This window comes from Choloepus didactylus, chromosome 1 (assembly GCF_015220235.1).
Source record: "Choloepus didactylus isolate mChoDid1 chromosome 1, mChoDid1.pri, whole genome shotgun sequence".
NCBI classification, from domain to species: Eukaryota; Metazoa; Chordata; class Mammalia; order Pilosa; family Megalonychidae; genus Choloepus; species Choloepus didactylus.
In genome coordinates this window covers 157,782,835-157,804,484 of record NC_051307.1, presented here as the reverse complement: position 1 = coordinate 157,804,484, position 21,650 = coordinate 157,782,835, and the positions used below count along the sequence as shown (strand labels likewise).

The 21,650-nt window shown below is 47.3% G+C and overlaps 1 protein-coding gene across 5 annotated transcripts in view; it reads left to right on the top strand.

The window, feature by feature from the left end:
- The first annotated feature begins 12,129 nt into the window (after positions 1–12,129).
- The window catches only part of ESYT3 (extended synaptotagmin 3), a 90,064-nt gene continuing 80,543 nt past the window's right edge, over positions 12,130–21,650 (top strand). For 3 of the 5 annotated variants that reach the window (XM_037844154.1, XM_037844164.1, XM_037844148.1), the window contains exon 1: positions 12,130–12,642. In XM_037844154.1, the coding sequence (XP_037700082.1) occupies positions 12,316–12,642 (327 nt within the window). In that variant the 5' untranslated portion in view covers positions 12,130–12,315. Of the gene's footprint in view, positions 12,643–13,185; positions 13,288–21,650 lie in introns of those variants that run through there. The other 2 variants (XM_037844172.1, XM_037844177.1) reach the window with 2 other exon arrangements.

Sequence of the window (21,650 nt, the reverse complement as noted above, 5' to 3'; positions counted from 1 at the left end):
GGGGAAATTCTGGCGGTGTCATACGCGCTAAACGCCCACTGCAACCACCCAGTGAACATTTTCACAGACAGCCTCTACACGTATCAGGTCTGCCTAGTCCTCGCGTTTTCCACCTTTTTCCCGGGAGACTCGGCCATTGATAAAGCACTTTCTGACCTCAGAAGCATCCTGGAGCATCGACAGGATCCTTGGTTCATTAGCCACATTCGTAGTCACTCAGGCCTTCCGGGGCCCCTGGCTAATGGCAATAGTATAGTAGACCAAGCGGTCTCACCTCAGAATACCCAAGCTATGCTAACCCACACGGCAGCCCCTCCGGGGGATGCTGTTAACCAGGCCAAGTTATTGCATTCCAGGTTTCACTTTTCGGCTACGTCATTGCATCATTTATGTGGCCTCCCCCTAGATACCTGTAAACATCTTGTCCGCAATTGTGCAACTTGTGCGCCCTTTGCACCGCTTGGCCACCTGCAACCTCAGGGAGTCAACCCACGAGGCCTAAAACCCAATTCTAGATGGCAAATGGATGTAACTCACGTTCTGTCCTTTGGACGCCTCAAATATGTGCATGTAATAATTGACACCTTCTCGGCCATGTGTTATGCAGTCCCCCTTGCCGGGGAAACGGCCAAACACTGTATCAAGGCCCTAAGACAAGGAATTCTCTTCATGGGAGTCCCCTGGGACCTAAAAACGGACAATGGGCCTGCCTATCGCAGTGCCTCCTTTGCGGCCTTTCTTCAGTTATATAACATCACCCATCATTTCGGCATCCCCTATAATCCACAGGGGCAAGCCATTGTGGAAGCAGTCCATCGCCGCTTAAAAACACAAGTTGAAAAAGAGAGGGCAATGCTCCCCCAGGCAACTCCAGGGGACCTTATCATAGCAGCCCTTATTCACCTTAATCTACTCACATTCAATAAGGAAGGGCTTTCGCCCCTACATAAACATTGGGGGCCCTCGTATAGGCCCACCCAGGCCCCGATGGTTTACTGGAAGGACCCAGAGAATAATGCCTGGAAGGGTCCCTCCCCACTCCTCGCCCAGGGGCGCGGGTTTGCTTGTGTTTTCCCAGATGATGCAGCACAACCAATCTGGATCCCAGGAAAGGCAATCCGGCCCGCCACCAGCAGCCACGCGTCTAACGAGACGAGAATGCCGTCGTCTCTGCAACCTAGTGCACCAGATGACAACAGTACACCTGGGCCTGGACCCCAGTCCGAGTGAACCCTCTTTTTCCACAGCCCTCCAGCCGCACCTCAGCTCCAACCAGCCGCACCTCAGCTGCAAACAACGCATCGCCAACCCCACCACCCCAACCTTTTCTACCCCCCTCTCATTACTCCTCTCCCCTCTTCAACCTTATCCAAGCGGCCTTCACCTCAGTGAATTCCTCCAGCCCTAATCTTACCTCTTCTTGTTGGCTTTGCCTCTCCACCTCCTTCCCCCTATATGAGCCAGTTGCCTCCAACCTCTCCTTTTCGGAAAACACAGAGGACAGCCCTTCGGAATGCAATTGGAATACCTCTGCCGTCCCTCTAACTTTTCATTCAGTCTCCTTTACAGGAAAGTGCATCCGTCCTCGCTCAAGTAACTCTCCCAGCCTCACAGCTTGTGCCAGCTACTCCTCTCCCAGCAGCTCTGCCAAATTTCTTATTCCCCACAACTCCTCCCAATGGCTCTGCTCCTCTACAGGACTTACCCCCTGCCTTAACGTACTGACCCTCAATACAACTCATGAAACTTGCCTCTTGATTGTCCTCATCCCTAGGGTCCTATACCACAGCGAGGAAGACTTCTTCCTCCGCCTGGAAACAACTGCAGCTCCTGCCCCACTGCAAAAGCGAGAGCCCATCACCGTCCTCACGATTGCCTCCCTCCTAGGTCTTGCAGGCGCTGGCACCGGAATCGCTGCATTAGCCAGTCAAGGCTCCGCCCTAACTCACCTCCGGGCGGCTGTTGACGAGGACATTCGTCACCTACAAGACGCTATTTCCCATCTTAAAAATTCTGTCAATTCCCTCTCTGAGGTAGTGCTCCAAAACCGCCGAGGTCTCGACCTTCTCCTCCTCAAAGAAGGAGGCCTCTGCGCCGCCCTAGGAGAAGAGTGCTGTGTATATGCCAATTCCACAGGTCTCGCCGAGGACAGCCTAAAGAAGGTCCGAGAGGGACTGGAACAACGTAGAAGAGACCGTGAAGCCACCAGTTATTGGTCCCACATCTTTACCCCCCTCCTCCCTTACCTCCTCCCTCTCCTCGGCCCCCTACTAATGATCGTTCTAGCTCTCACTTTAGGACCCTGTATTATCCGTAGAATTGTCCAACTTGTAAGGAAACAAACAGATGCTATTTTTTCCTCATTCGTGCAAATCCAGTACCAGCGACTCGCCACCTCTGACGCTCCCTACTCCGAGATGACAACCAACCCTCCGCAACCTCACCGCCACCGGTCAACCCGCCGACCGCGAGGCCCTTCTCGATCGCCTGGACATCACACCAACCTCGAGCTCCAGCTTATCTGAACCTCCAACTTTAAACCTCCCATCCTCGTCCATCCCGCAAGCAGCAAGGCCCCTGTCGAGCGCCCGGGCGCCACACCAACGCTGAGCTCCAGCCTTGCTGAGCTACCGTCAACCCTTTTCCCCCTCCCCAACCTTCCCCTTCCCTCATCCTTTAGCGGACCTCTCCGGTAAGCTTCTTCCTTTAATTAGAAAAAAGGGGGAAATGCGGGATACTGATCACGTGCTTCGACTTGGCGGGCCTGGGCTGGGGGACCTGATCAGCCCCTGGGGAGGGTGGTGGGCACGGGTGACAGCGCCCTCCACAGCCCCCCAGGCCTGGGAAAGTGGAGCCGGAGGCAGGCCCCATTTCCTCACCCAAAATACCACCGTTAGGGGAGGCTTGCCGGAGGGAACCGCCTTTTCCCCACCCCCTTATCTTGCCCCTGACACTCCCCATTGCCAGAGCAACTCCCCCACCGTCAGTGCACATGCGCAGTTACCAGAACAACTCCCGCCCCTTGTCTATCAACCTCCGCGCCCTCTCCGAACCAATCCAAGCCTTCGACCTCTACAGCTACCCCGCCCTCTAATCGCCCAATATAAGCTTGTGCTCTCGCCTAATAAAGCTCTCTCTTAGTTTTCTTCTATGACCCTAAAAGAACCGTGTCCTGCCTGTTCCTTCTCGCCGCCCTCCACACCTTGCACGCCCCCCCGCCGGGGACCTGGCCAAGTCCCCCGCCTCGCCCTCGCCTCCGGGAAAGAGCCCCCGCCGCCGGTACCCTCCGAGCAATCCTGAGAGCCTAGGATTTAGCAACCGGCCGCCACCCCCCCCCAGACGAATCAACTGCGACCGCAGTTGAAGAGACTATTCTTCCCCATTGAGTGGTCTTTGCCCCATTGTCAAAAATCAGTTGGCCATAAATGTAAGGGTTGATTTCTGAGCTCTCAATTCAATCCCATTGGTTTACATGTCTGTCCTTGTGCCAGTACCATCTTATTTTGATTACTGTGCCTTTGTAGTAAGTTTTATGATTGGGAAGTGTGAGTCCACTAACTTTGTTCTTCTTTTTCAAGATGACTTTAGCTAGTCAGGACCCATATCCTTCTACATGAATTAATGACTGGCTTTTCCATTTCTGCACACAAGGTTGTTGGAATTTTGATTGGGATGGTGTTGAATCTATAAATTGCTTTGGGTAGGACTGACATCTTAATGATACTTACTTTTCCAATCCATGAACACAGAATGTCCTTCCATTTATTTAGGTCTTTCATTTCTTTTAGCAATGTTTTCTGTTTTTGTTTTTGTTTTTTTTTTTTTTGTGCACAGCTCCTTCACATCGTTGGTTAGATTAATTCCTAGATACTAGATTCTTTTAGTTGCTATTGTAAATGGAGTTTTTTTCTTGATTTCTTCTTCCAATTGTTCATTGCTTGTGTACATCAACACTACTGATTTTGGAGGTTGATCTTGTACTCTGCCAATTTGCTGAATTTGTTTAAGCTCTAGGAGTTTTCTTGTGGATTTTTCAGGATTTTGTTCACATAGGATCATGTCATCTGCAATTAGGGAAAGTTTTACTTCTTCCTTCCCAATTTGGATGCCTTTTATTTCTTTTACTTGCCTAATTGCTCTGGCAAGATCTTCCTGTATGAGCTGAATAACAGTGGTGACACTGGGCATCCTTGTCTTGTTCCTGATCTTAGAGGAAAGGCTTTCAGTCTCTCACCATTAAGTAGGATATTAACTGTGAGCTTATCATATATGCTTTTTATGATGTTGGGGAAGTCTCCTTTTATTCCTAGTGTACTAACTGTTTTTATCGAAAACACACTAGAAAAGGTGCTGTATTCTGTCAAATGCCTTTTCTGCATCAACTGAGATGACCATGTGGTTTTGTTCCTTCATTGTGTTAATGAAGTGTAATACATTAATCGAATTTCTTAGATTGAACCACCCTTGCATACCAGAGATCAATCCCATTTAATCGTGGTATATGATACTTTTAATGTGCTTTTGGATTTGGTTTGCTAGTATTTTGTTGAGGATTTTTGCATCTATATTCATAAGAGATATTGGTCTGTACTTTTATTTTCTTGTAGGATCTTGTATCTTTATCTGGCTTTCATATGAGGGTGACATTGGCCTTGTAGAATGAATTAGGGAGTGTTCCCCCCTCTTCAATTTTTTTTTTTTTTTTAAGAATTTGAGCAGAATTGGAGTTAAGTCTTCTTGGAATGTTTGGTAAAATTCCCCTGTGAAGCCATGCGGTCATGGGCATTTCTTTATTGGGAGATTTGTGATTACTGATTCAATCTCTAGTAGTAATTGGTTTAAGATCTTCTGTTTTTTCTTGAGTCAATGTAGATAGTTTTGTGTTTCTAAGAATTTGTCCATTTCATCTAGGTTATCTACTTTATCGGTGTATAGTTGTTCACAGTATCCTTTTATAGTCCTTTTTATTTCAGCAGGGTTGGCCCCATTTTATATCTGAATTTCATTGTTTGTGTCCTCTTTCTTTCTTTCTTTTGTCAGTCTAGCTTTTGGTTTTGTTGGTTCTCTTTATTGTTATTTTTTTGTTTTGTTTTCTCTTTCATTTATCTTTGCTCTAATATTTGTTATTTCCTTCCTTGTGCTTATTTTGGGTTTAGTTTGCTCTTTTTCAAATACTTCAAGTTTTGAGATTGGGTATCTGATTTGAAGTTTTTCTTCTTTTTAATGTAAGCATTTAGAGCCATAAATTTCCCTCTCAGCACTGCCTTTGCTGCATCCCATACAGTTTGGTATGTTGTATTTTCATTTTTGTTTGCCTTAAGATAATTCACAATTTCCCTTGTAATTTCCTCTTTAAACCACTAGTTGTTTAAGGCAATACTGTCTAATTTCCACATATTTGTGAATTTTTCATTTTGATTTCATATTGATTTCTAGCTTTATTCCATTGTGGTCAGAGAACATACATGGTGTTCTGGTTTGCTAATGCTGCCGGAATGCAAAACACCAGAAATGGATTGGCTTTTATAAAAGGGGGTTTGTTAGGTTACACAGTTACAGTCTTAAGGCATAAAGTGTCCAAGGTAACACATCAATGATTGGTGCCTTCACTGGAAGATGGCCAATGGTGTCTGGAAAACCTCTGTTAGCTGGGAAGGCACGCGGCTGATGTCTGCTCTGGAGTTCTGGTTTCAAAATGGCTTTCTTCTAGGATGTTCCTCCCTAGGCTTCAGCTCCTCAAAAATGTCACTTTTAGTTGCTTTTGGGGAGTTTGTCCTTTCTTAGCTTCCAGAGCAAAAGTCTGCTTTCAAAGGCCATTTCTAAAATGTCTCTGTAAGCTGAAGCTCCTCTCTTAGCTCCTCTGAGTTCTTCAAAGTGTCCCTCTTGGCTGTAGCAAGCTCGCTCCTTCTGTCTGGGCTTATATAGTGCTCTAGTAAACAAATTAAGGCCCATGCTGAATGGGCAAGGCCACACCTCCATGGAAATTATCCAATCAGAATTATCACACACAGTTGGGTGGGGCGCATCTCCACGGAAACAGCCTAATCCAAACATTCCAACTTAATCAACACTAATATGTCTGCCCCCACAAGATTGCATCAGAGAACATGGCTTTTTCTGGGGGGCATAACATATACAAATCGGTACACATGGTATGATTTCAATATTTTTTAATTTATTAAGGCTTGTTTTGTGACCTAACTTATCAGTATATAATGACTGTTTTTCCCCTTTACCAGTATATAATGACTGTGTTTGTCCCTTGTAACTGTTTTTGACTTAAACTCTATTTTATCTGATATTAACATAGCTGTCATAGCTCTCTTTTGTTTACTGCTTGCCTGGTATATTTTTGTTCAACTGATCACTTTCAATGTACTTGAATCTTTGAGTTTAAGGGTAGTCTCTTGTAGAGAGAATATAGTTAGGTCATACTTTTTTATCCATTCCGCCAATCTCTGTCTTTTGACTGGAGAGTTTAATCTATTTACATTTAAAGTCACTATTGACAGTGAAGGACTTTCTTCTGCCCTTTTGTTATTTAGCTTTTGTATGTCTTATAACCTTTTTGTCACTCAATTCTTCTGTTAATGCCTAATTTTATATTCATTTGATTTTTTGTGTTGTAACGTATTGAATGCCTTCTCTTTTCTATCTGGATATATTTTCCATCTATTTTCTTTGTGGTTACTATGAAGTTAAAATTTAACATCCTAAATATAATAATTATATTTGGTGTCATATCAACTTAACTTCAATAGCATACATACATACTTTTTCTATACCCTTCTGTCCCCCTATGTATTTTTGTACTTCTTACCACTTATATCTTTGTACATTTTCTTTCCAAAACCATGGATTTATTATTACTTTTTATGCATTTACATTTTAGCACCTGTAGGAAATCAGTGGAGTACATAACAAACAATACAATACAATAATGCTGGCATTTATAATTACCCAAATGGTTAACATTACTGCAGGTCTTCATTTCTTTATGCCACTTTGAACCACAGTCCAGTGTCCTTTCCTTTCAGTTTGAAGATCCCCATTTAGCCTTGCTTGTTGGTCAGGTCAGGTGGTGATGAACTCCCTCAGTATTTTTTGAATCTGGAAATACCTTAATCTCACCTTCATTTTTGAAAGAAAGTCTCACCAGATATAAAATTCTTGGTTGGCAGTTGTTTTCGTTTAACACTTTAAGTATTTCAACCCACTGCCTTCTTGCCTCCATGGTTTCTGATGAGAAATTGGCACTCAATCTAATTGGGACTCCCTTATACATAACATGTTGCTTTTCTTTTGCACCTTTCAGAACTCTCCCCTTGTCCTTTGCATTTGACAGTGTGATCATGTATTTTTCTTCATGTTTATCCTGTTTGGTGTTCTCCAGGCTTCTTGAACAAGCATATTCACATCTTTTGCTAAGTTTGGTAAGTTCTGTGTCATTATTTCTTTGACTATTCCTTCTACCCTCTTCTCTCTTTCTCCTTCTAGGACTCCCATAATGCATATATTGGTATGCTTGCTGGTGTCCTAGAGGTGTCTTAGGTTATTTTCACTTTTTATAATTCTGTTTTCTTTCTGCTTCTCAGTCTGACTCATTTCAAGTGTCTTGCCTTTGAGTTCACTAATTCTTCTGCTAGCTCTAATCTGCTCTTGAAACCCTCCTGGGAGTTTTTCATTTCAGTTATTGTGGTCTTCACTCCACAATATTGGAGTCTTCAACTCCAGTACTTCTGTTTGGTTCATTTTTAAAATTTCTATCTCTTTATTAGATTCTCGTATTGCTCATTCATTGTTTTTTTTGATATCCTTTAGTTCTACCTCTGTATTTTCCTTCATCTCCTTTAGCATTTTTAAGATCAGCTTTCATGAAGGGTTTGTTGTGTATATTCACATTGTGGTCTTCTTTGTAGATGTTTTCTGGATTTTTATCCTTTTCCTTTGGATTGGTCATCATTTACTGTTTCTTTGTTTTGTCTTGTACTCTTTTGTTGCACACTGTGCATTTTAATATTTTAAAATATTAACTCTAGGTTTTGTTCCCTGAGAAGTCTGTTTCTTGATTTTGTAACGAGCTGGTGATAAGACAGAGATTTTCTTGAGCTTCAGCCCTCCTGTCAGGAAGATCTCCCCAAGGCAAATGCAGCATGCAGGGTTTTCCCTGTCGTTCTGGGCCTTATCTTGTCCAGGGCTTTTGCCTGTTAGATGTTTTGGAGTTTCCCTGTTTATGGGAGTTTCATTGTCCCCTCTTGTTTCCTAAGAGACAATCCTCCCTCTCCTGGGGGTTTGAAACTGGTAAATTTTTGCCCCAGATTGTCCACCTGTATAGTTTCTTATGTTCCTTTCCTTTTCTCAAGCTGCTTTTGCCTGGAAGGCAAATTCTGGAGGAGGGGTACATCAGAAAGGACTTTCCCAAAGCAATCTTTTCCAGTCAAAACAGGGCCAGGGACCTACAAAGGGGGTGCAGACCAGCTCCAAAATGCCCTCTGGAGTGGGTTAGGACAGGCACCAAGAGCTGCCTTTACAGCTCCCCAAAGCTGAGCTCTCCTGGCCTGCCCAGCAAATGCAGCTAACTGTGCCCCCTGCCCTGAGGACGTGCTGCATATTTAAATTTCCACTGCCTTGCCCTTGTCAGGGGAGCATTTAAACAATGGCTGCCTCTACCTTTGTCTAGGTTGGTAGAAACAGTGGCCACTCTCAGAGCCAGGCCCTCAGTATCCAAAGTCGCTCATCAAAAGCTGTGATCAATGATCAGTTGTGCCTACTCCGGATGTAGAAGAGGATTTTTATGTCCCTTTCTGTCACTAACAAGCTAGCCAGGGGCTGGACCCCACAATGGCCAGAAGCAAAACTGGGGAATGGGTGCCAATAGCTGCCATGTGGGAGAGAGCAATGTACAGCTCTTTACTGTAATTTATCAGCCTCTTTTTCCCGCTCTTCCTTGGATGCTCTACAGTGTTCTTCTGGCCTCTGGAGTTTCAAAATAGTTGTTTCAGACAGTTCCTGCCTGTTTAATAGTTGTTCTTGTGAAAGGACTGAATCCTGTAGGTCCCAACTGTGCCATTTTCCCCAATCCCTTCAATAAATTAAAATTTTGAAATGCTTTCCTTCATTTGGAAAATCGAAGATGCCTGTGGTCCTGTTTACTTTTGGTAAAGTACTAACTTGTGGGAGTTGAGAATTACAAGGGTAGAAGTCAGAACCAAGAGACAGGCTGGGCCCATCAGGAGGTGATCCTGGAGTGGTAGGCAGGGGCCACCTCATAAAGGATGTCTAGGGACACTGCCCCCTACCTGTACCACACACACTTTCACCACATTCATGATGAGAGTGTAAACTCATTGACTTCTTAGATGCAGTCTCTGCACCTGTCCCCACCCCAGGGAACCACATACAGTGCCCTACACACTTTGTCAATTGCTCTGGCTGTTGTATAGGTTTCAGGCTAGAACTGAAAAGATTACAGGCTGGGTCCTCCTATCACCCCCTCACTGGCTTCTTATCACATGATGTGACTAAGGACCATCCTGTCTTGGCTCTAACATATTCATATATGAATTCATGCATGTGTTCCTCCACAAACATTAAGCACCTATTGTGTGCCTGACACATTGCTGGGGGATAAGCTTGAAAACCTAGTAAATTATCAAGACAGACTCTAAGAATTGGATAAGACCTCACAGATACTTAGCTCAAACTCTTCATTTGATCCAAGAGATTGTTGAGGTCCAGTGTGGGAATGGGACTTGCCCAAGGACAGAGAGCAAATCACTACTGTTGTTGTTTTAATTATATAGATAATATACAAATACATTCTTGCTGTAAAAATTCAGTCTATACAGATAAAACTCAACTTCCCTAGCTAGACATGCAGCTTTATGCACATTGTGTCTTACTTAATTCTCAGAACCACCCTATGATTTAAGTATTACTGTGATCTCCAATTTACAGATGAGGAAACTGAACAACAGGGAAGTTAAGTACCTTTTCCAGAATCAAAATGTTAGTAAGTACTTGGATCTAGATGCAAGCCCAGGCCAACATGTACAGAGACCATTATTTACCCCAGTGCTCTCCCACCTCTTCCTGTATTTCATGCTCTGTGCTGGGCACTGAGGACATAAAGATGCATCAGACACAGTCACTGCCCTCAAGGAATTCACAGTCTCATGGAGAGGACAGACACATAGAAAATTACTCTGAACCCATATGGAAATGCAAATGTAAAACTAATGACATCTACATAGCAGAGGATGCTATTCCTAAGGAGAGATGCTTTTATGAGGTATTAAATTTTTAAAAAATGAAAATGTATGCACAGTAGTTTTCTTTTTATTTAGGTCTCACCTTAAATTCCACCTCCTCAGAGAGCCCTTTCCAGATCACCCTGGCTAAAACTGTTCCCTGTCCCACTCCTGACACTCACACCACTTACTGCAATTCTCCCCATTGCATTTTTCGCTCCCTACTTGTGCCAGTTTGGATGTATTATGTCCCCCAAAATGCCATTATCTTTGATGCAGTCTTGTGGGGGCAGATGTATTAGTGTTGATTAGGTTGGCACCTATTGGTTCAGTGTTTCCATGGAGATATGACTAATCAACTGTGGGTAAGAACTTTCACTGGATTATTTCTATGGAGGTGTTGTTTCATCCATTCAGGGTAGATCTTTATTGGATCACTGGAGTACTTTAAAAAGAGCCACACAGGCCCAGACACAGAGCAGCTGAGAGTTGAAAACAAAAAATACTGGTATTTCCTTCTGTCCCTTCAGATCTAATTAAACTGTTGCAGGAATATAGAATCATTTGTAATCATTCCATTACACTTGTTGTTGGGCATTGAATCATGCCCCCCACAAAAGTCATGTTCAGGTCCCAACTCCTGGTCCTGTGGATGTAAACACATTTGTAAATAAGACCTTTGAAGATGTTACTGGTTAAGGTGAGGCCAAACTGAATGAGAGTGGGGCTTAATCCAATATGGCTGAAGTTCTTTAAAGCAAAAGAAATTGGACATAGAAGGAGAAACCATAAGGAGCAGCCAGAAGCTGGAAGTGAAAAGAAACCAGAAAAGAAAGAAGACACTGCCATGTGCATTGTACGTGACAGAAAAGCCAAGGACCAAGGATGCCACAGTTTTTGGAAGAAAGCATCACTTTGCTGATGCCTCGATTTTGGACTTTTTCTAGCCTCAAAACCATGAGCCAATAAATTCCTGTTGTTTAAGCCAACACATTGTAGAGTATTTGATTTAGCAGCTGGGAAACTAAACTTGTGAACTCTTAAGAACCACATTCTGGTAATGATGTGCCCATTAATGTGAGCCGCGTAAAATGTCATACTATCCACAAACTGATTTAATATCTGAACTTGGAGATGCAGTGCTTTCTGATCATTCAGAAAGGGCTAAATAGAAACAATGGGCTTCATCACTGACCCTAAGTGCCCCAGGGGTCTGCTCTTCATTTCACTTGTCATTCACCACTCACTTGCTGTGCTGGACCCCTCAGAGATGGGCAGGATGACCTGGCCTCCGGAAGCTCTGGGTTTGATGAAGCCGGAAGAGAAGACGCAGTTGATACCCTGCAGAAGGGTAGGGTCTGAGGCAGAGGGGTTTGTGCCTGGGGCACAGTGCAGACCCTGAGCTGAGGGGAATGGAGGCTAAGTCCAAGCTTTACAGACACCAGAGGAGGGGGGCAGCATTGCAGGACTCTAGGGACCGGTTAGAGGGCCCAGATGCAGTGTCAGAACCACCGTGGAGGGCCTTGCATGCCCAGCTAGACTGGACTGTATATTTATTATAGGTGGGGTGTAGGAGACAGGTTTTAGGAGATGTTTATCCATGACAAGCCAGCTGCTCACATCTCTCCGTGAGTCATAAAACGCCTGGGGCAACACTGAGTCCACGCAGGATTCTGCCCTTGGCCTAGGCGACCACGCCCCTGTGCTGACACTCTTCTGGGGCAGTTCCTTGATAGAGTTCCGCAGGCTCCGGCCCGCGCATGGGCCCGCCCCCCTACACCTGCGCCCGCCCCTAGGGGCGGAGACATCCGGAGGGGCGGTCCCCACCTGCAGAGTTGTGCTTGGGCTGCCCAGTCTGGGCTTTCCGTTCCCAGGCCCGGCGCTCGAGTGCACTGCAGAGAACCCTGAGCGCCGAGCGTGGAGACAGAGCCTGCGGGTCCCGGTAGGGCAGGCGCAGCGCTGAGGCACAGTCCTTGCGCTTCCAGGACAGATGTGCCGGGGTGTCGGGGCGCGCGAACCTGAGCTCGGGTGAAGTTCTCAGAAAGGGCGAGACTGCGGATACGAGATGCAGGCGGAGGACCCCTGCGGCTCCAGCGCCCCTGGTGTCCCAGGACCTCCGGGCGCGCCCAGCCCCGAGCCGCGCCTGTCCCGCCAGCTGCTGCCCAAGCTCTACACTTTCGTGGCACCCGTGCTTTTCTACCTGGCGCCCGTCTACCTGGCCGGCTACCTGGGGCTCAGCATAACCTGGTTGCTGCTCGGCGCCTTGCTGTGGATGTGGTGGCGTAAAAACCGCCTCGGGAAGCTGGAGCGCCTGGCGGCCGCCTTCGAATTCCTAGACAACGAACGCCAGTTCATCAGCCGTGAGCTGCAAGGCCAGCACCTGCCCGCCTGGGTGAGCCGGGCCGAGCCGGGCGGGCGTCGGAGGTGGCGGGCAGAGGCCTTTCGAGGTTCGGAGGGAACCTGCGGTCAGCTGGGGCGCACAAACCCGAGGGAGGGCGGGAGGCCCCCGCGACTGGCACCCGCGGCCCCCCTGCGCGCCGGGTGCACAGACCCTAGGGCGGTGGCCGTGCCGCCCGCCGCGGCGCCCCTCACTCGCATCCCCATCTCTGGTCCGGTTGCGCTGGGAACGGGGAACCTGGGGGTCAGGACCTGAGAGAAAAGTCACGGGTGGGCCCCACCCAGGAGTAAAACAAGGCGTCTGGGGCTCTAAATTACTCAAGAGGGAAACAGAAGGCATTTCTTTCATCCACCAATCAATTCAAAGAGAGAACGCAGGGCGCAAAACTTTCGTCCACAAATACAGCAGTGACAGAAACCGCAGACTCCGATTCCCTACAGCTGAGGCCCCAATCGAGTGAGGGGGCGGGGCCAGGGCTCCGCGCGGCGAGGGGGCGGGGCTAGAGTTTGGGCAAGAAGGAGCTGCCAGCGCGGGAGACGCCGGGTCACCGACTAAGGTTTTTAAGCATTCTGGCCCACTTAAATAAGTTCCAGAGCCCCACCCCGCATTCTGGGCGCCCTGGGCGATTCTTATGACCAGGTGAGTTTGTGAGACACTGGCAGGTGGGGGGTCGGTTCGGTCCACTTCCAACGGTTGGTTGGTCTCTGGCAAACCTGCCCTTCTGGGTGCTGGGGCTTTGGCTTCTCAGATTTCTTCCAGATAAACTCGGGCCCACAGAGGGAGATGTCCAGAGGCCACCAGACCCCTTACTTCTGTCTAATATGTGGAATGACAGTAAAGTTTTGCAAATAGGTTTGCCTATATTAGGGGTGAGATGACCAAAGACTTTTACTGATAAGAGTCCACAATAAAGAGCATGGTGACCACTTTCCTAGGGTAGCAGTGTTTGGAGCCTGTCTCCCCCAGACCCTGGTCATCCTGGTTGTTTTGTGCGGGCTTAGAGGGGTATTGTAAGTGTGAAAAGTGTGGACCTGGAGAGCAGGCCTGGATCCACCCACACCTTTTGCTCACTGTTGAGTGAGCCCAGGGCACCTGTCAGATCTCTGCTATGACCCTATAGTGGCCTCAGCCCATGAAGGTGGGCCTGTAGCCCTTGGCAAGTCTTAGCCCTTCCTTTCTCCCCCTGCCTACGTTAGGGAGGTCTCTAGACACTAAGCTATATGCAAAGACATTTCTGAAATTGCACCAAGGACCAGATCCTGCAGGGAACCTAGGAGCAACATGGACCTACCCAACAGGGAGCTCAGCCTAGTGGGTGAGACAGAACACAAGAAGGCACCTTCTGGCTTTTTCACCCCACATATCTTAGCTCAGGCCTGACCCAGTTGTGCGTAGGGACACACAGAGGAAGATGATGATGTCTTTGCTACCAAGAGGGCATTCTCAGGCAGGAGGCAGATGCATGACATGTACACGTCCCAGGGAAGCCAGAGAAGAGTCTGAACAGGATTCAGTCAGGAGTTGAAGGTTTGGGGTGAAGGAGACCCTGCCTGGTTTCCAAACAGCCTCCCGCCTCTTTAGTAGGGTCTTGGGAGGGTCTGGTTTCAGCTTGCATTCCCCACACTCTTCTTGGCTGGCCAGCTTGGAAGGCCAGGACCCAGATAACCTTTGAAATGAGGCATTGGTGCTGTGAAGGGCATTCCAGGCAGAGGGATCTTGACAGAAAACCATGGAGGCATGGTCAGTACGTGAGGGTGTCTGTGTGTTTGGCCTGGCTGTGTGGTAGGGGTTGATGGACAGGGGTCAAATATAGAAAGTTTGAGTCAAGATGGTTAGATGGGGGCTGAGAAGAGGGGATGAAAGATGTTCCGCAGGGAGACTCCCGAGGCTTTGCGGCCTTCAGAGTGGGCGGTGAGGGAGGGATCTTGGGCACTTTCTGGTTTGTGGGGCTGGGCGTCCATTAATGTGGTTGGGAATCCAGTAGAAGCAGCAGCAGGTCTGGGAGGTTGGTGAGCTGTGTGAACACCTGTCAAGAGCATACAAATAGATGCAAATGTGGGCTTTTTGCCCAGCCTCATGGAGTTTTCCAAGCCTGGAGAGGATGAGGAAAAGCTGCAACCTATTTGGGGAAATACTCCTCTCCCTATTCTCAGCCTCCCTAGGAAAACATATAGTTTATGGATACAGACATTTCTGGGTGTGGTGTGGGCAGTGCCAAACCTTGCCCAAGATTTTGGAGCATGAACAATGGAAGTATTTATTGTTACACGTGGACCTTTCAGCATGCCATCTTCCCTGTTTTGAGAAAAGGCTTATGATCTTTTCTCATAAAGAAAACAATGATGGCTTATGCCCTCCTTTTGTATCAAGACATATTTTTACAAATTAACAGATGGCAAATCAGTAGTGGAGGGGAAAAGTTGAGGAGGGCTTTGTATGTGGCTGCCAGACTCAGGCCTGCCTTGTACAGCTGGGCAAGTTGTATCCTGTCCAAGAGTACCCAGTGGTGAGGGTGGACTGGCCCACCTGCTGCTTGCCAAGCTGTGTGCTGTGTCCGCTTTGAAAGGGCAATTTTTTTCTAATCTGCACCATGACTCTGTGATGCTGGTGGAGGCCAAGGCCAGAACAAGCTGGAGCAAAGATGCCATCACTCTTCCCTGCCTGCCATGCAGACGTTGTTAGTCCATTACCAGTTGTGCAGTTCTTTCCTGCCAGGTCTGAGATTCCTTCTCAACACACTGCTCCAGGCTGCTGCTGCCAGGTGATCCTAGGAATTGCTTTCCCTTGCTGGGCTTTAATTTCCCCACCTGTAAACAGAGATTGTGTTGGAGGGTTTTTCAAAGTAATTTCAGCCCTTTGGTTGCTAGTCAAACTTCAGCCAGTCCTGCTCCTCATCTGAGTTTCCTTCCATGGAAGATGAAGCTTGAAAAAAGGATTGTTCTGCTTTAAAAGAGGTCAGGAGGAAAGAAGGACCTGTGGATCCTTTTGTCTTGTAAATATGCCTGGCCACATGGAAAGAGAAAGCATAGGAGGGGCCCTCCTGCTCCTTCTCTGAACAAAGGATTGGCTGCCACATTTACAAAAGAAATGTTCCTATGACACAGTTTTTAGATATATTTTTGAAGGAATTAAGAGCCTCCTCCTTCAGCCCTCCTTGTCAGGAGTAGGGGCTGGGTGAAACCCCAGCTCAGTACTCATTTACCTGTTAACCTCAGGTGAATCACTAAGCCCTTTGGTTTCCCACACAAGTGGTGGGCACATTGTTACCTGCTGCACACAGCTGCGGTGAGGTTGAGAGTTTGTAAAGTTAGGGCTCACTGGGGTTGTGACTATGTTCTCCTCAATGTCCTAGGCCTCCTAAATACCTTTTCTTAATATGAAACTACCTACCAAGTATCCCAGCAGCAAACAAGTCTTGTGGGAAGCTGGATGATTGCTGAGAGTTGCAGCAAGTGAGAGGAATGTGCAGACCCCATCAATGAAACTGTCCCATTCTCCTGGCTCTTCCTGGGATCTACTCCTTTGGGAACACAGAGTTCCAGCTGGGGCACTCCTGAGAGAGCTTGCTTTCCCATCCTCATACCTGGTCCTTTGTGTTCCAGGCTCCTCAAGACCCTTCTTGAGGTAAGCTTTGTTGCTTCTCTGTCCCAACCGCCTCCGATGCCCTGTGCGTCTTGTTTGAAGCTCTGTCTGCATCCTTCTTGGATTTGTGCCCTGGATGGGCCCTTGACTGATCCCATCAGGTTATTCACTGAGTACAAGTGCACCAAGTGGCTGATTGATTTGTTTGCTATTTGTTTTGCCCTCACCATGAATGGCCTAATGTTTGGAGGGAAGTTGTTGAAAGCTCCCCAGGTCCCTGCATGGGGATGAGGGCCAGTTTGTAGGAAAACAGCCTGAGGCAGGGTAGAGAATGGGAAGAACTGTCAGAAAACTTGGCATCAGGCCTGTCTGTGGTCTCAGGTCTAGATGGTGCTTGCTCTTCTGTCCCCTGATAGCAATCAGCTGGCAGCTTTGTTAGGGACAGTTAACTCTTGTTCACCTGCTGGGGGCAGTGTGATGTGATGGGAGTCAGATGCTCCCACACTGGGGATATTGACAAGGTTCCCTCTCCTCTCTGGGCCTCTGATTCCTCACTGAAAATGATGAGCTTAAAGCCAATGCTCTGCAGAGTCCTTTTTGGCTGTGGGGGTCTGCCAGAATTAATTAGTCCTGAGTTGGCTTTTCTCTGGTGCCACACACCCCACAGGACCCCATTCTCCAGCCTTTCTTGCCTTCCCACCATCTAACTGGGTGTGCTCTAGGGATGCTTGTGGAGGGAAGCACCAGGGAAAGGTGAAGCATTCACTCGAGCAGTGGGCACTCCAGGGGCTCACAGCAGTATCCTAGGGATTGTCTCCTCCACACCTCTCTGCCAGCCCTTCAGCAGACCATGGAGGGCAGAGTGCTTCGCTTTCTTGATGCAGAGAGTTTGAGATCCTTTCTGTGGGTGGAGCAGCCATCATTCTAGGGCCTGGGCCCCATGGTCTGTCCTGTACTGATACTTTCGTTAATGAGAGGAAGTAAATGCAATGATAGCTCTGAGCTAGCCTGGCTAACCTCAAATTAGATCACAAAGCTCAATCCTTGCAGCCAGTAGCATGAGACCTGGTTTTAAACATGAGGACTGTTTGGAGCTGTTGGGAATTGGGGGACTTCTTACCTATGAGGTCCCTGTCACCCCGTGAGGCCATTCAAATCGATCTGGAGTCAGATCTGTCTTTAGGACGGAAGTGGCAGCAGGTTTTAGTTATGCCCCTTGGGTCTCTGTCCCATGTCTTGGTGATGCTTCATGGACTAGTCACACCCCAGGCCAGGATTGGGCAATAAGAGTGACAGAATGTGGACCTCCTCCCTCCCAGCCCAACACAGGGATCTTAGGCATCCATGTGTTCATTCCTGTACTCAGTCAGCAAGCATTTACTGAGTGCTTGCAATGTGTCAGGCCCAGTGCTGTGGGCATGAATGATACCTGGGCTCTACCTTCGAGGCCAGATGGGGATTTGGACCTACGAGAACAGCTTTTTCTGATACCGCAGAATCAGCCCTATGAGGTGGGCAGTCCAAGGTGCTGAGAAAGCACAGGGGAGGGGATCTAACCCAGGCTGGAAGTAGCCCAGGAAGCCTTCTTGGAAGAAGAGGCACTATGGTTTGTTGGCTGTGGTAGGGGGTGGAGGGCTCTGGGTTCAAAATTTTCCATGAGTTTGGTCACCATGGGATGAACAGATTCTAGGGTGGCAGTTTATGATAACCAAACTCACATAAGTCTGGTGGACTAGATGTACATTGCTTAATTTACAAGAGGACTAAATCTCTCTGGGACAGGAGTGTCCAGAGCAACCTTTTCTCCAAGTCATGTGTCTGAGGACCTGAGTAATTGGGAGGTCACTTGACTCAGGGCTAAGGGTGAGGCCAGCCCCTGTCCTCCTCTCTTGTAGCCCCTCTCCAGTGGACAGGGAGGTGTGGAAAGCTGGTACCGGCTTCCAGTGGTCTCCTGGCCCAGAGCCTTGGCAGCACACAGAAATGTGGGGATGTCCGTGGTGGGAATGTCCCTGGTGACTTCGGGGGAGCTGCTGGGAGGTATGGGCTGCCCCCTGACAACCTATGAAAGCCACAACCCAGCTACAGAGGGATGCAGGGGACAGGGGCCTGAACTTCCCTTCCTCCTTACCCTCCCCTTTTCACCTCTCTAATCAGAGTTACTCCTCCTTACATCTTGGGAAATCTTGAGCTTATAGCACAAAAGTGTTCCCATGTGCTTAAGGAAAGTGAGTTCCCTTTTCCTTCTCCTTTACTGCAAATAATGAACAGGGAGTTAAGAAGTTTTCTGCCCCACTGGGAACTATTAAAGGGACATAGCAACATTCCCTTTACACTCTGTGTATGTCAAGCCAAGGATGCAAGAGCGACTTGACTCCCGCGGGCTACACAGGGACTCAGGACCCAGGCCCTGCAAGCCCTGCCTCTGCAGGAGGGTGGGGTGGCTCCTCCTGTGTGCCATGAGCCACTAGTCCTTGAAATGCTAGAGTAAAAAGCTGAGGAACTTCTGTGGGCTGTAGGGAACTGCAAGACCCCAGAGTCATCCACTGCTTTTCTTTGCCTATTTCGCAATTATTTTTTCTGATTAGAGAAATAAAATATTCCCAGTGTAGAATATTTGGAAACGGCTTAACAGTAAAAACTAGAATAAACATTTACAGTCCCTCCTCCCAGAAATATGTCACTATATTCTGATGTACTTTCTTTAGAAAGGAAGATATATGGGAACAATTTTTCTTTTTCTTCCTTCTTTTTTTTATGTTCTTAATACCATATTATAAGTATTCTCCAAAAACATTTTAAGAATTTTGATATTCCTTAATATGAATATACTGTAAGTTGCTTAACCATTCCTCTAACATTGATTATTTAGGTTATTTCCACGTTTTTTCTAGTCATCTGGTTAGTTGAGGGTGGGTGGCGTTTCCTCTGTGTGTCTGGAATTCTCTCTGGGCTACTCAGGCTGGCTCCCTTGGCCCATCCTTCAGTCCACACTCAGGCCCTGCCTCTAGGACCTTCCTCTTAGACTCCCATAGAACCCTGAGTTCATCTCTATCCCACCTACCTATTTTATGTCTGGCTTTTCTGCCAGACTGAATGTTCTTTTAGGGCAAGGTGTGTGTCTTGTTCATGTCTGTGCCCCGGCTCTGAGCTCACTGCCCACTACATAGGAGGCTCTCAATAATAATCTGTTAAATGAATGCTGCAGTGAATGTGTGCTATCTAAATCTTGGTCCACATTTCTCAATTTCCTTCCTACAGATGCCTATAAGTGAAACTAATATGTCAAAGCTGATGAGCATTTTAAAGACTCTTGCCCATTTCTCTGTGGCCTCACCAGCATTTGGTATTATCCTTTTTGGAACTTTCCTAGTTTGATAAGCAGGAGGATATGCTTTTTAACCTCTAGGCATTACCAAACCTCAGAGGATCACTGGATTCTGTGGCAACTTACCACATCACTCAGGTCCCCTTAAAAATCTCTGTGGACAGCTCAGGGCAGCCCTCATCTGCTCTGAGCCTCTGTCCCTTAGCAAAGGGTGACAGGCTCCTGGAAACCAGTGTCCCACTGATGAGGACTGCCTTTCGGGTTTTATCTACCCGGTTGCTGTTTTGAATCAGCGTGCAGGCTCGGTTGGTTGTTAAGGAGCCTGTGGATTACAGTACAGCACTAGGCAGAATATCAAGTTGGCAAAATAATTATTTCCCTTAAAGCACTTTTAGCAGATTTAAAAGTACTTTTCATGATTTAATATCTCCCTTCCAAGAACAGAGGAGAAAAAGAGGGACAAAAGGCTGTGCTTCACCAGGAGGAAAGTGGGTGAAATGCAGGGCACATTTTCCTGGTAAAGCAGGAATCTTTGAGTAGGCACCCACGGAGCAGTGACTTATCTCAGAAAGACAAAAAGCCTGAAGTCCAGCGTGGCCTCCTTTTATAGGACTCCACTGCAGGGTTCGCAGAATGAGTGGGCCTCATCTTTTCTCTGAACATAGGGAGGGGGTTGGCAACATCGGTTTGAGGCAGCAGATGGGGAGGCGGAGGGAGAGATGTAAGAATACCCGTAGGAGCAGGGAGGAGCCATATGGCTTTTTTTTAGGAAGGGAGCTGTGTGTCTGTGGTGATGTCTTTGTGTGGATCTGTGTGTTGTGGATGTGTCTCTGTAGGTCTGGGTGTGTGTATCTCTATGTGAGGCTTTGTGTGTATTTGTGTCTGTAGGTGTACTTGTGTCTGTGTCTATCTTGCTGTGTACATATCTTGTGTGTCTGTGTGTGCGACTGTGTATCTCTGTGTCCGTATGTGTGTCTGTGCCTGGTTGCTCCCACTGCAGGAGCCACACCCCCATGAGAAGAAGTGGAGCAGCATTCACATATTGACATGGAAGTCCTTTAAGTGAAACCCTCCAGTCTCCTGCCTCCTAGGAGGGTCTGGTGGCCAAAAGCTCCCACGAAGGCTTCCCTGTCACCTAACCCCTGTCTCATTTGTGTGGGCCTCGCTTAGTCCTTGGCCCCGATGGGATGCAACCGCTACTTTGGCTCCAATTTCTCACTCTTGTGGAATCGTTTTTCCTTAAGGGTTTAAGAAATAAAGCACAGACATCACCATCTGGAGATCGAGTATTGGTGGCCTCTGCTAGCTTGGAATTCTGACTTAGATTTGAGTTTGTTTTACAGTCTGTATCGTCTCTTGAAGCTCTCATTACTGCCACTCCCTTGACAATGTCTAGAAAACGCTCTCTTTAAAATATTAGTTCACTTTGCTGGGAAGGCTTTGCTCCAAGGACACTCAGAGCAGCAAGTGACGTATTAGTTTTGGGAGGTCTCAAATGCTGGGAGGGGAGTGAACTATTTACTTTCCTGAGAGCTACTGCAGGGGCTATAGCAGGGATCTGAGATCCTGGTGACCTGACCATGTGCCTGGATGTCTCTGGAATTTTCCAGGCCTGCTTTGGAGAATTGTTCATACCCATCATACATCAGTCAGCATAGTGTGTTTCTTCAGGGATGAACCTGGCTAGAATATTGCGTGTGTCTCCAGCACTAACCTATTCAGAAGTAGATTCACATTCATTATCTCATTTGATTATGGATTTGGGCAGAGAAGGAATTCACAGCCTCACTTTTTATCAATCAGCGAGAAATCCAATCCCCCTGTCTGCACTTTCTACTCCTGCTGCCTGGCTACAGAAAGCAAGCATGGGGTGGGGTGATTCGCCTTTTAGAGGTAAGGGTAGTCCAGAGACAAATGTTATAATGTGTTTTTGCCTTCTAGTTCTTGCCTCTCCTTGCTGGAGTAAAAGATATTCTCTTTGTACAAGAAAAATAAAATAAAATTGTGGCGGTCCCTAGGTTGCAGGTGAGGATTTGGCGGCAAAGCAGTATCCTCCCAGCTGTGACAGCTGGGGACACAGGCTGTAAGTTTGGAG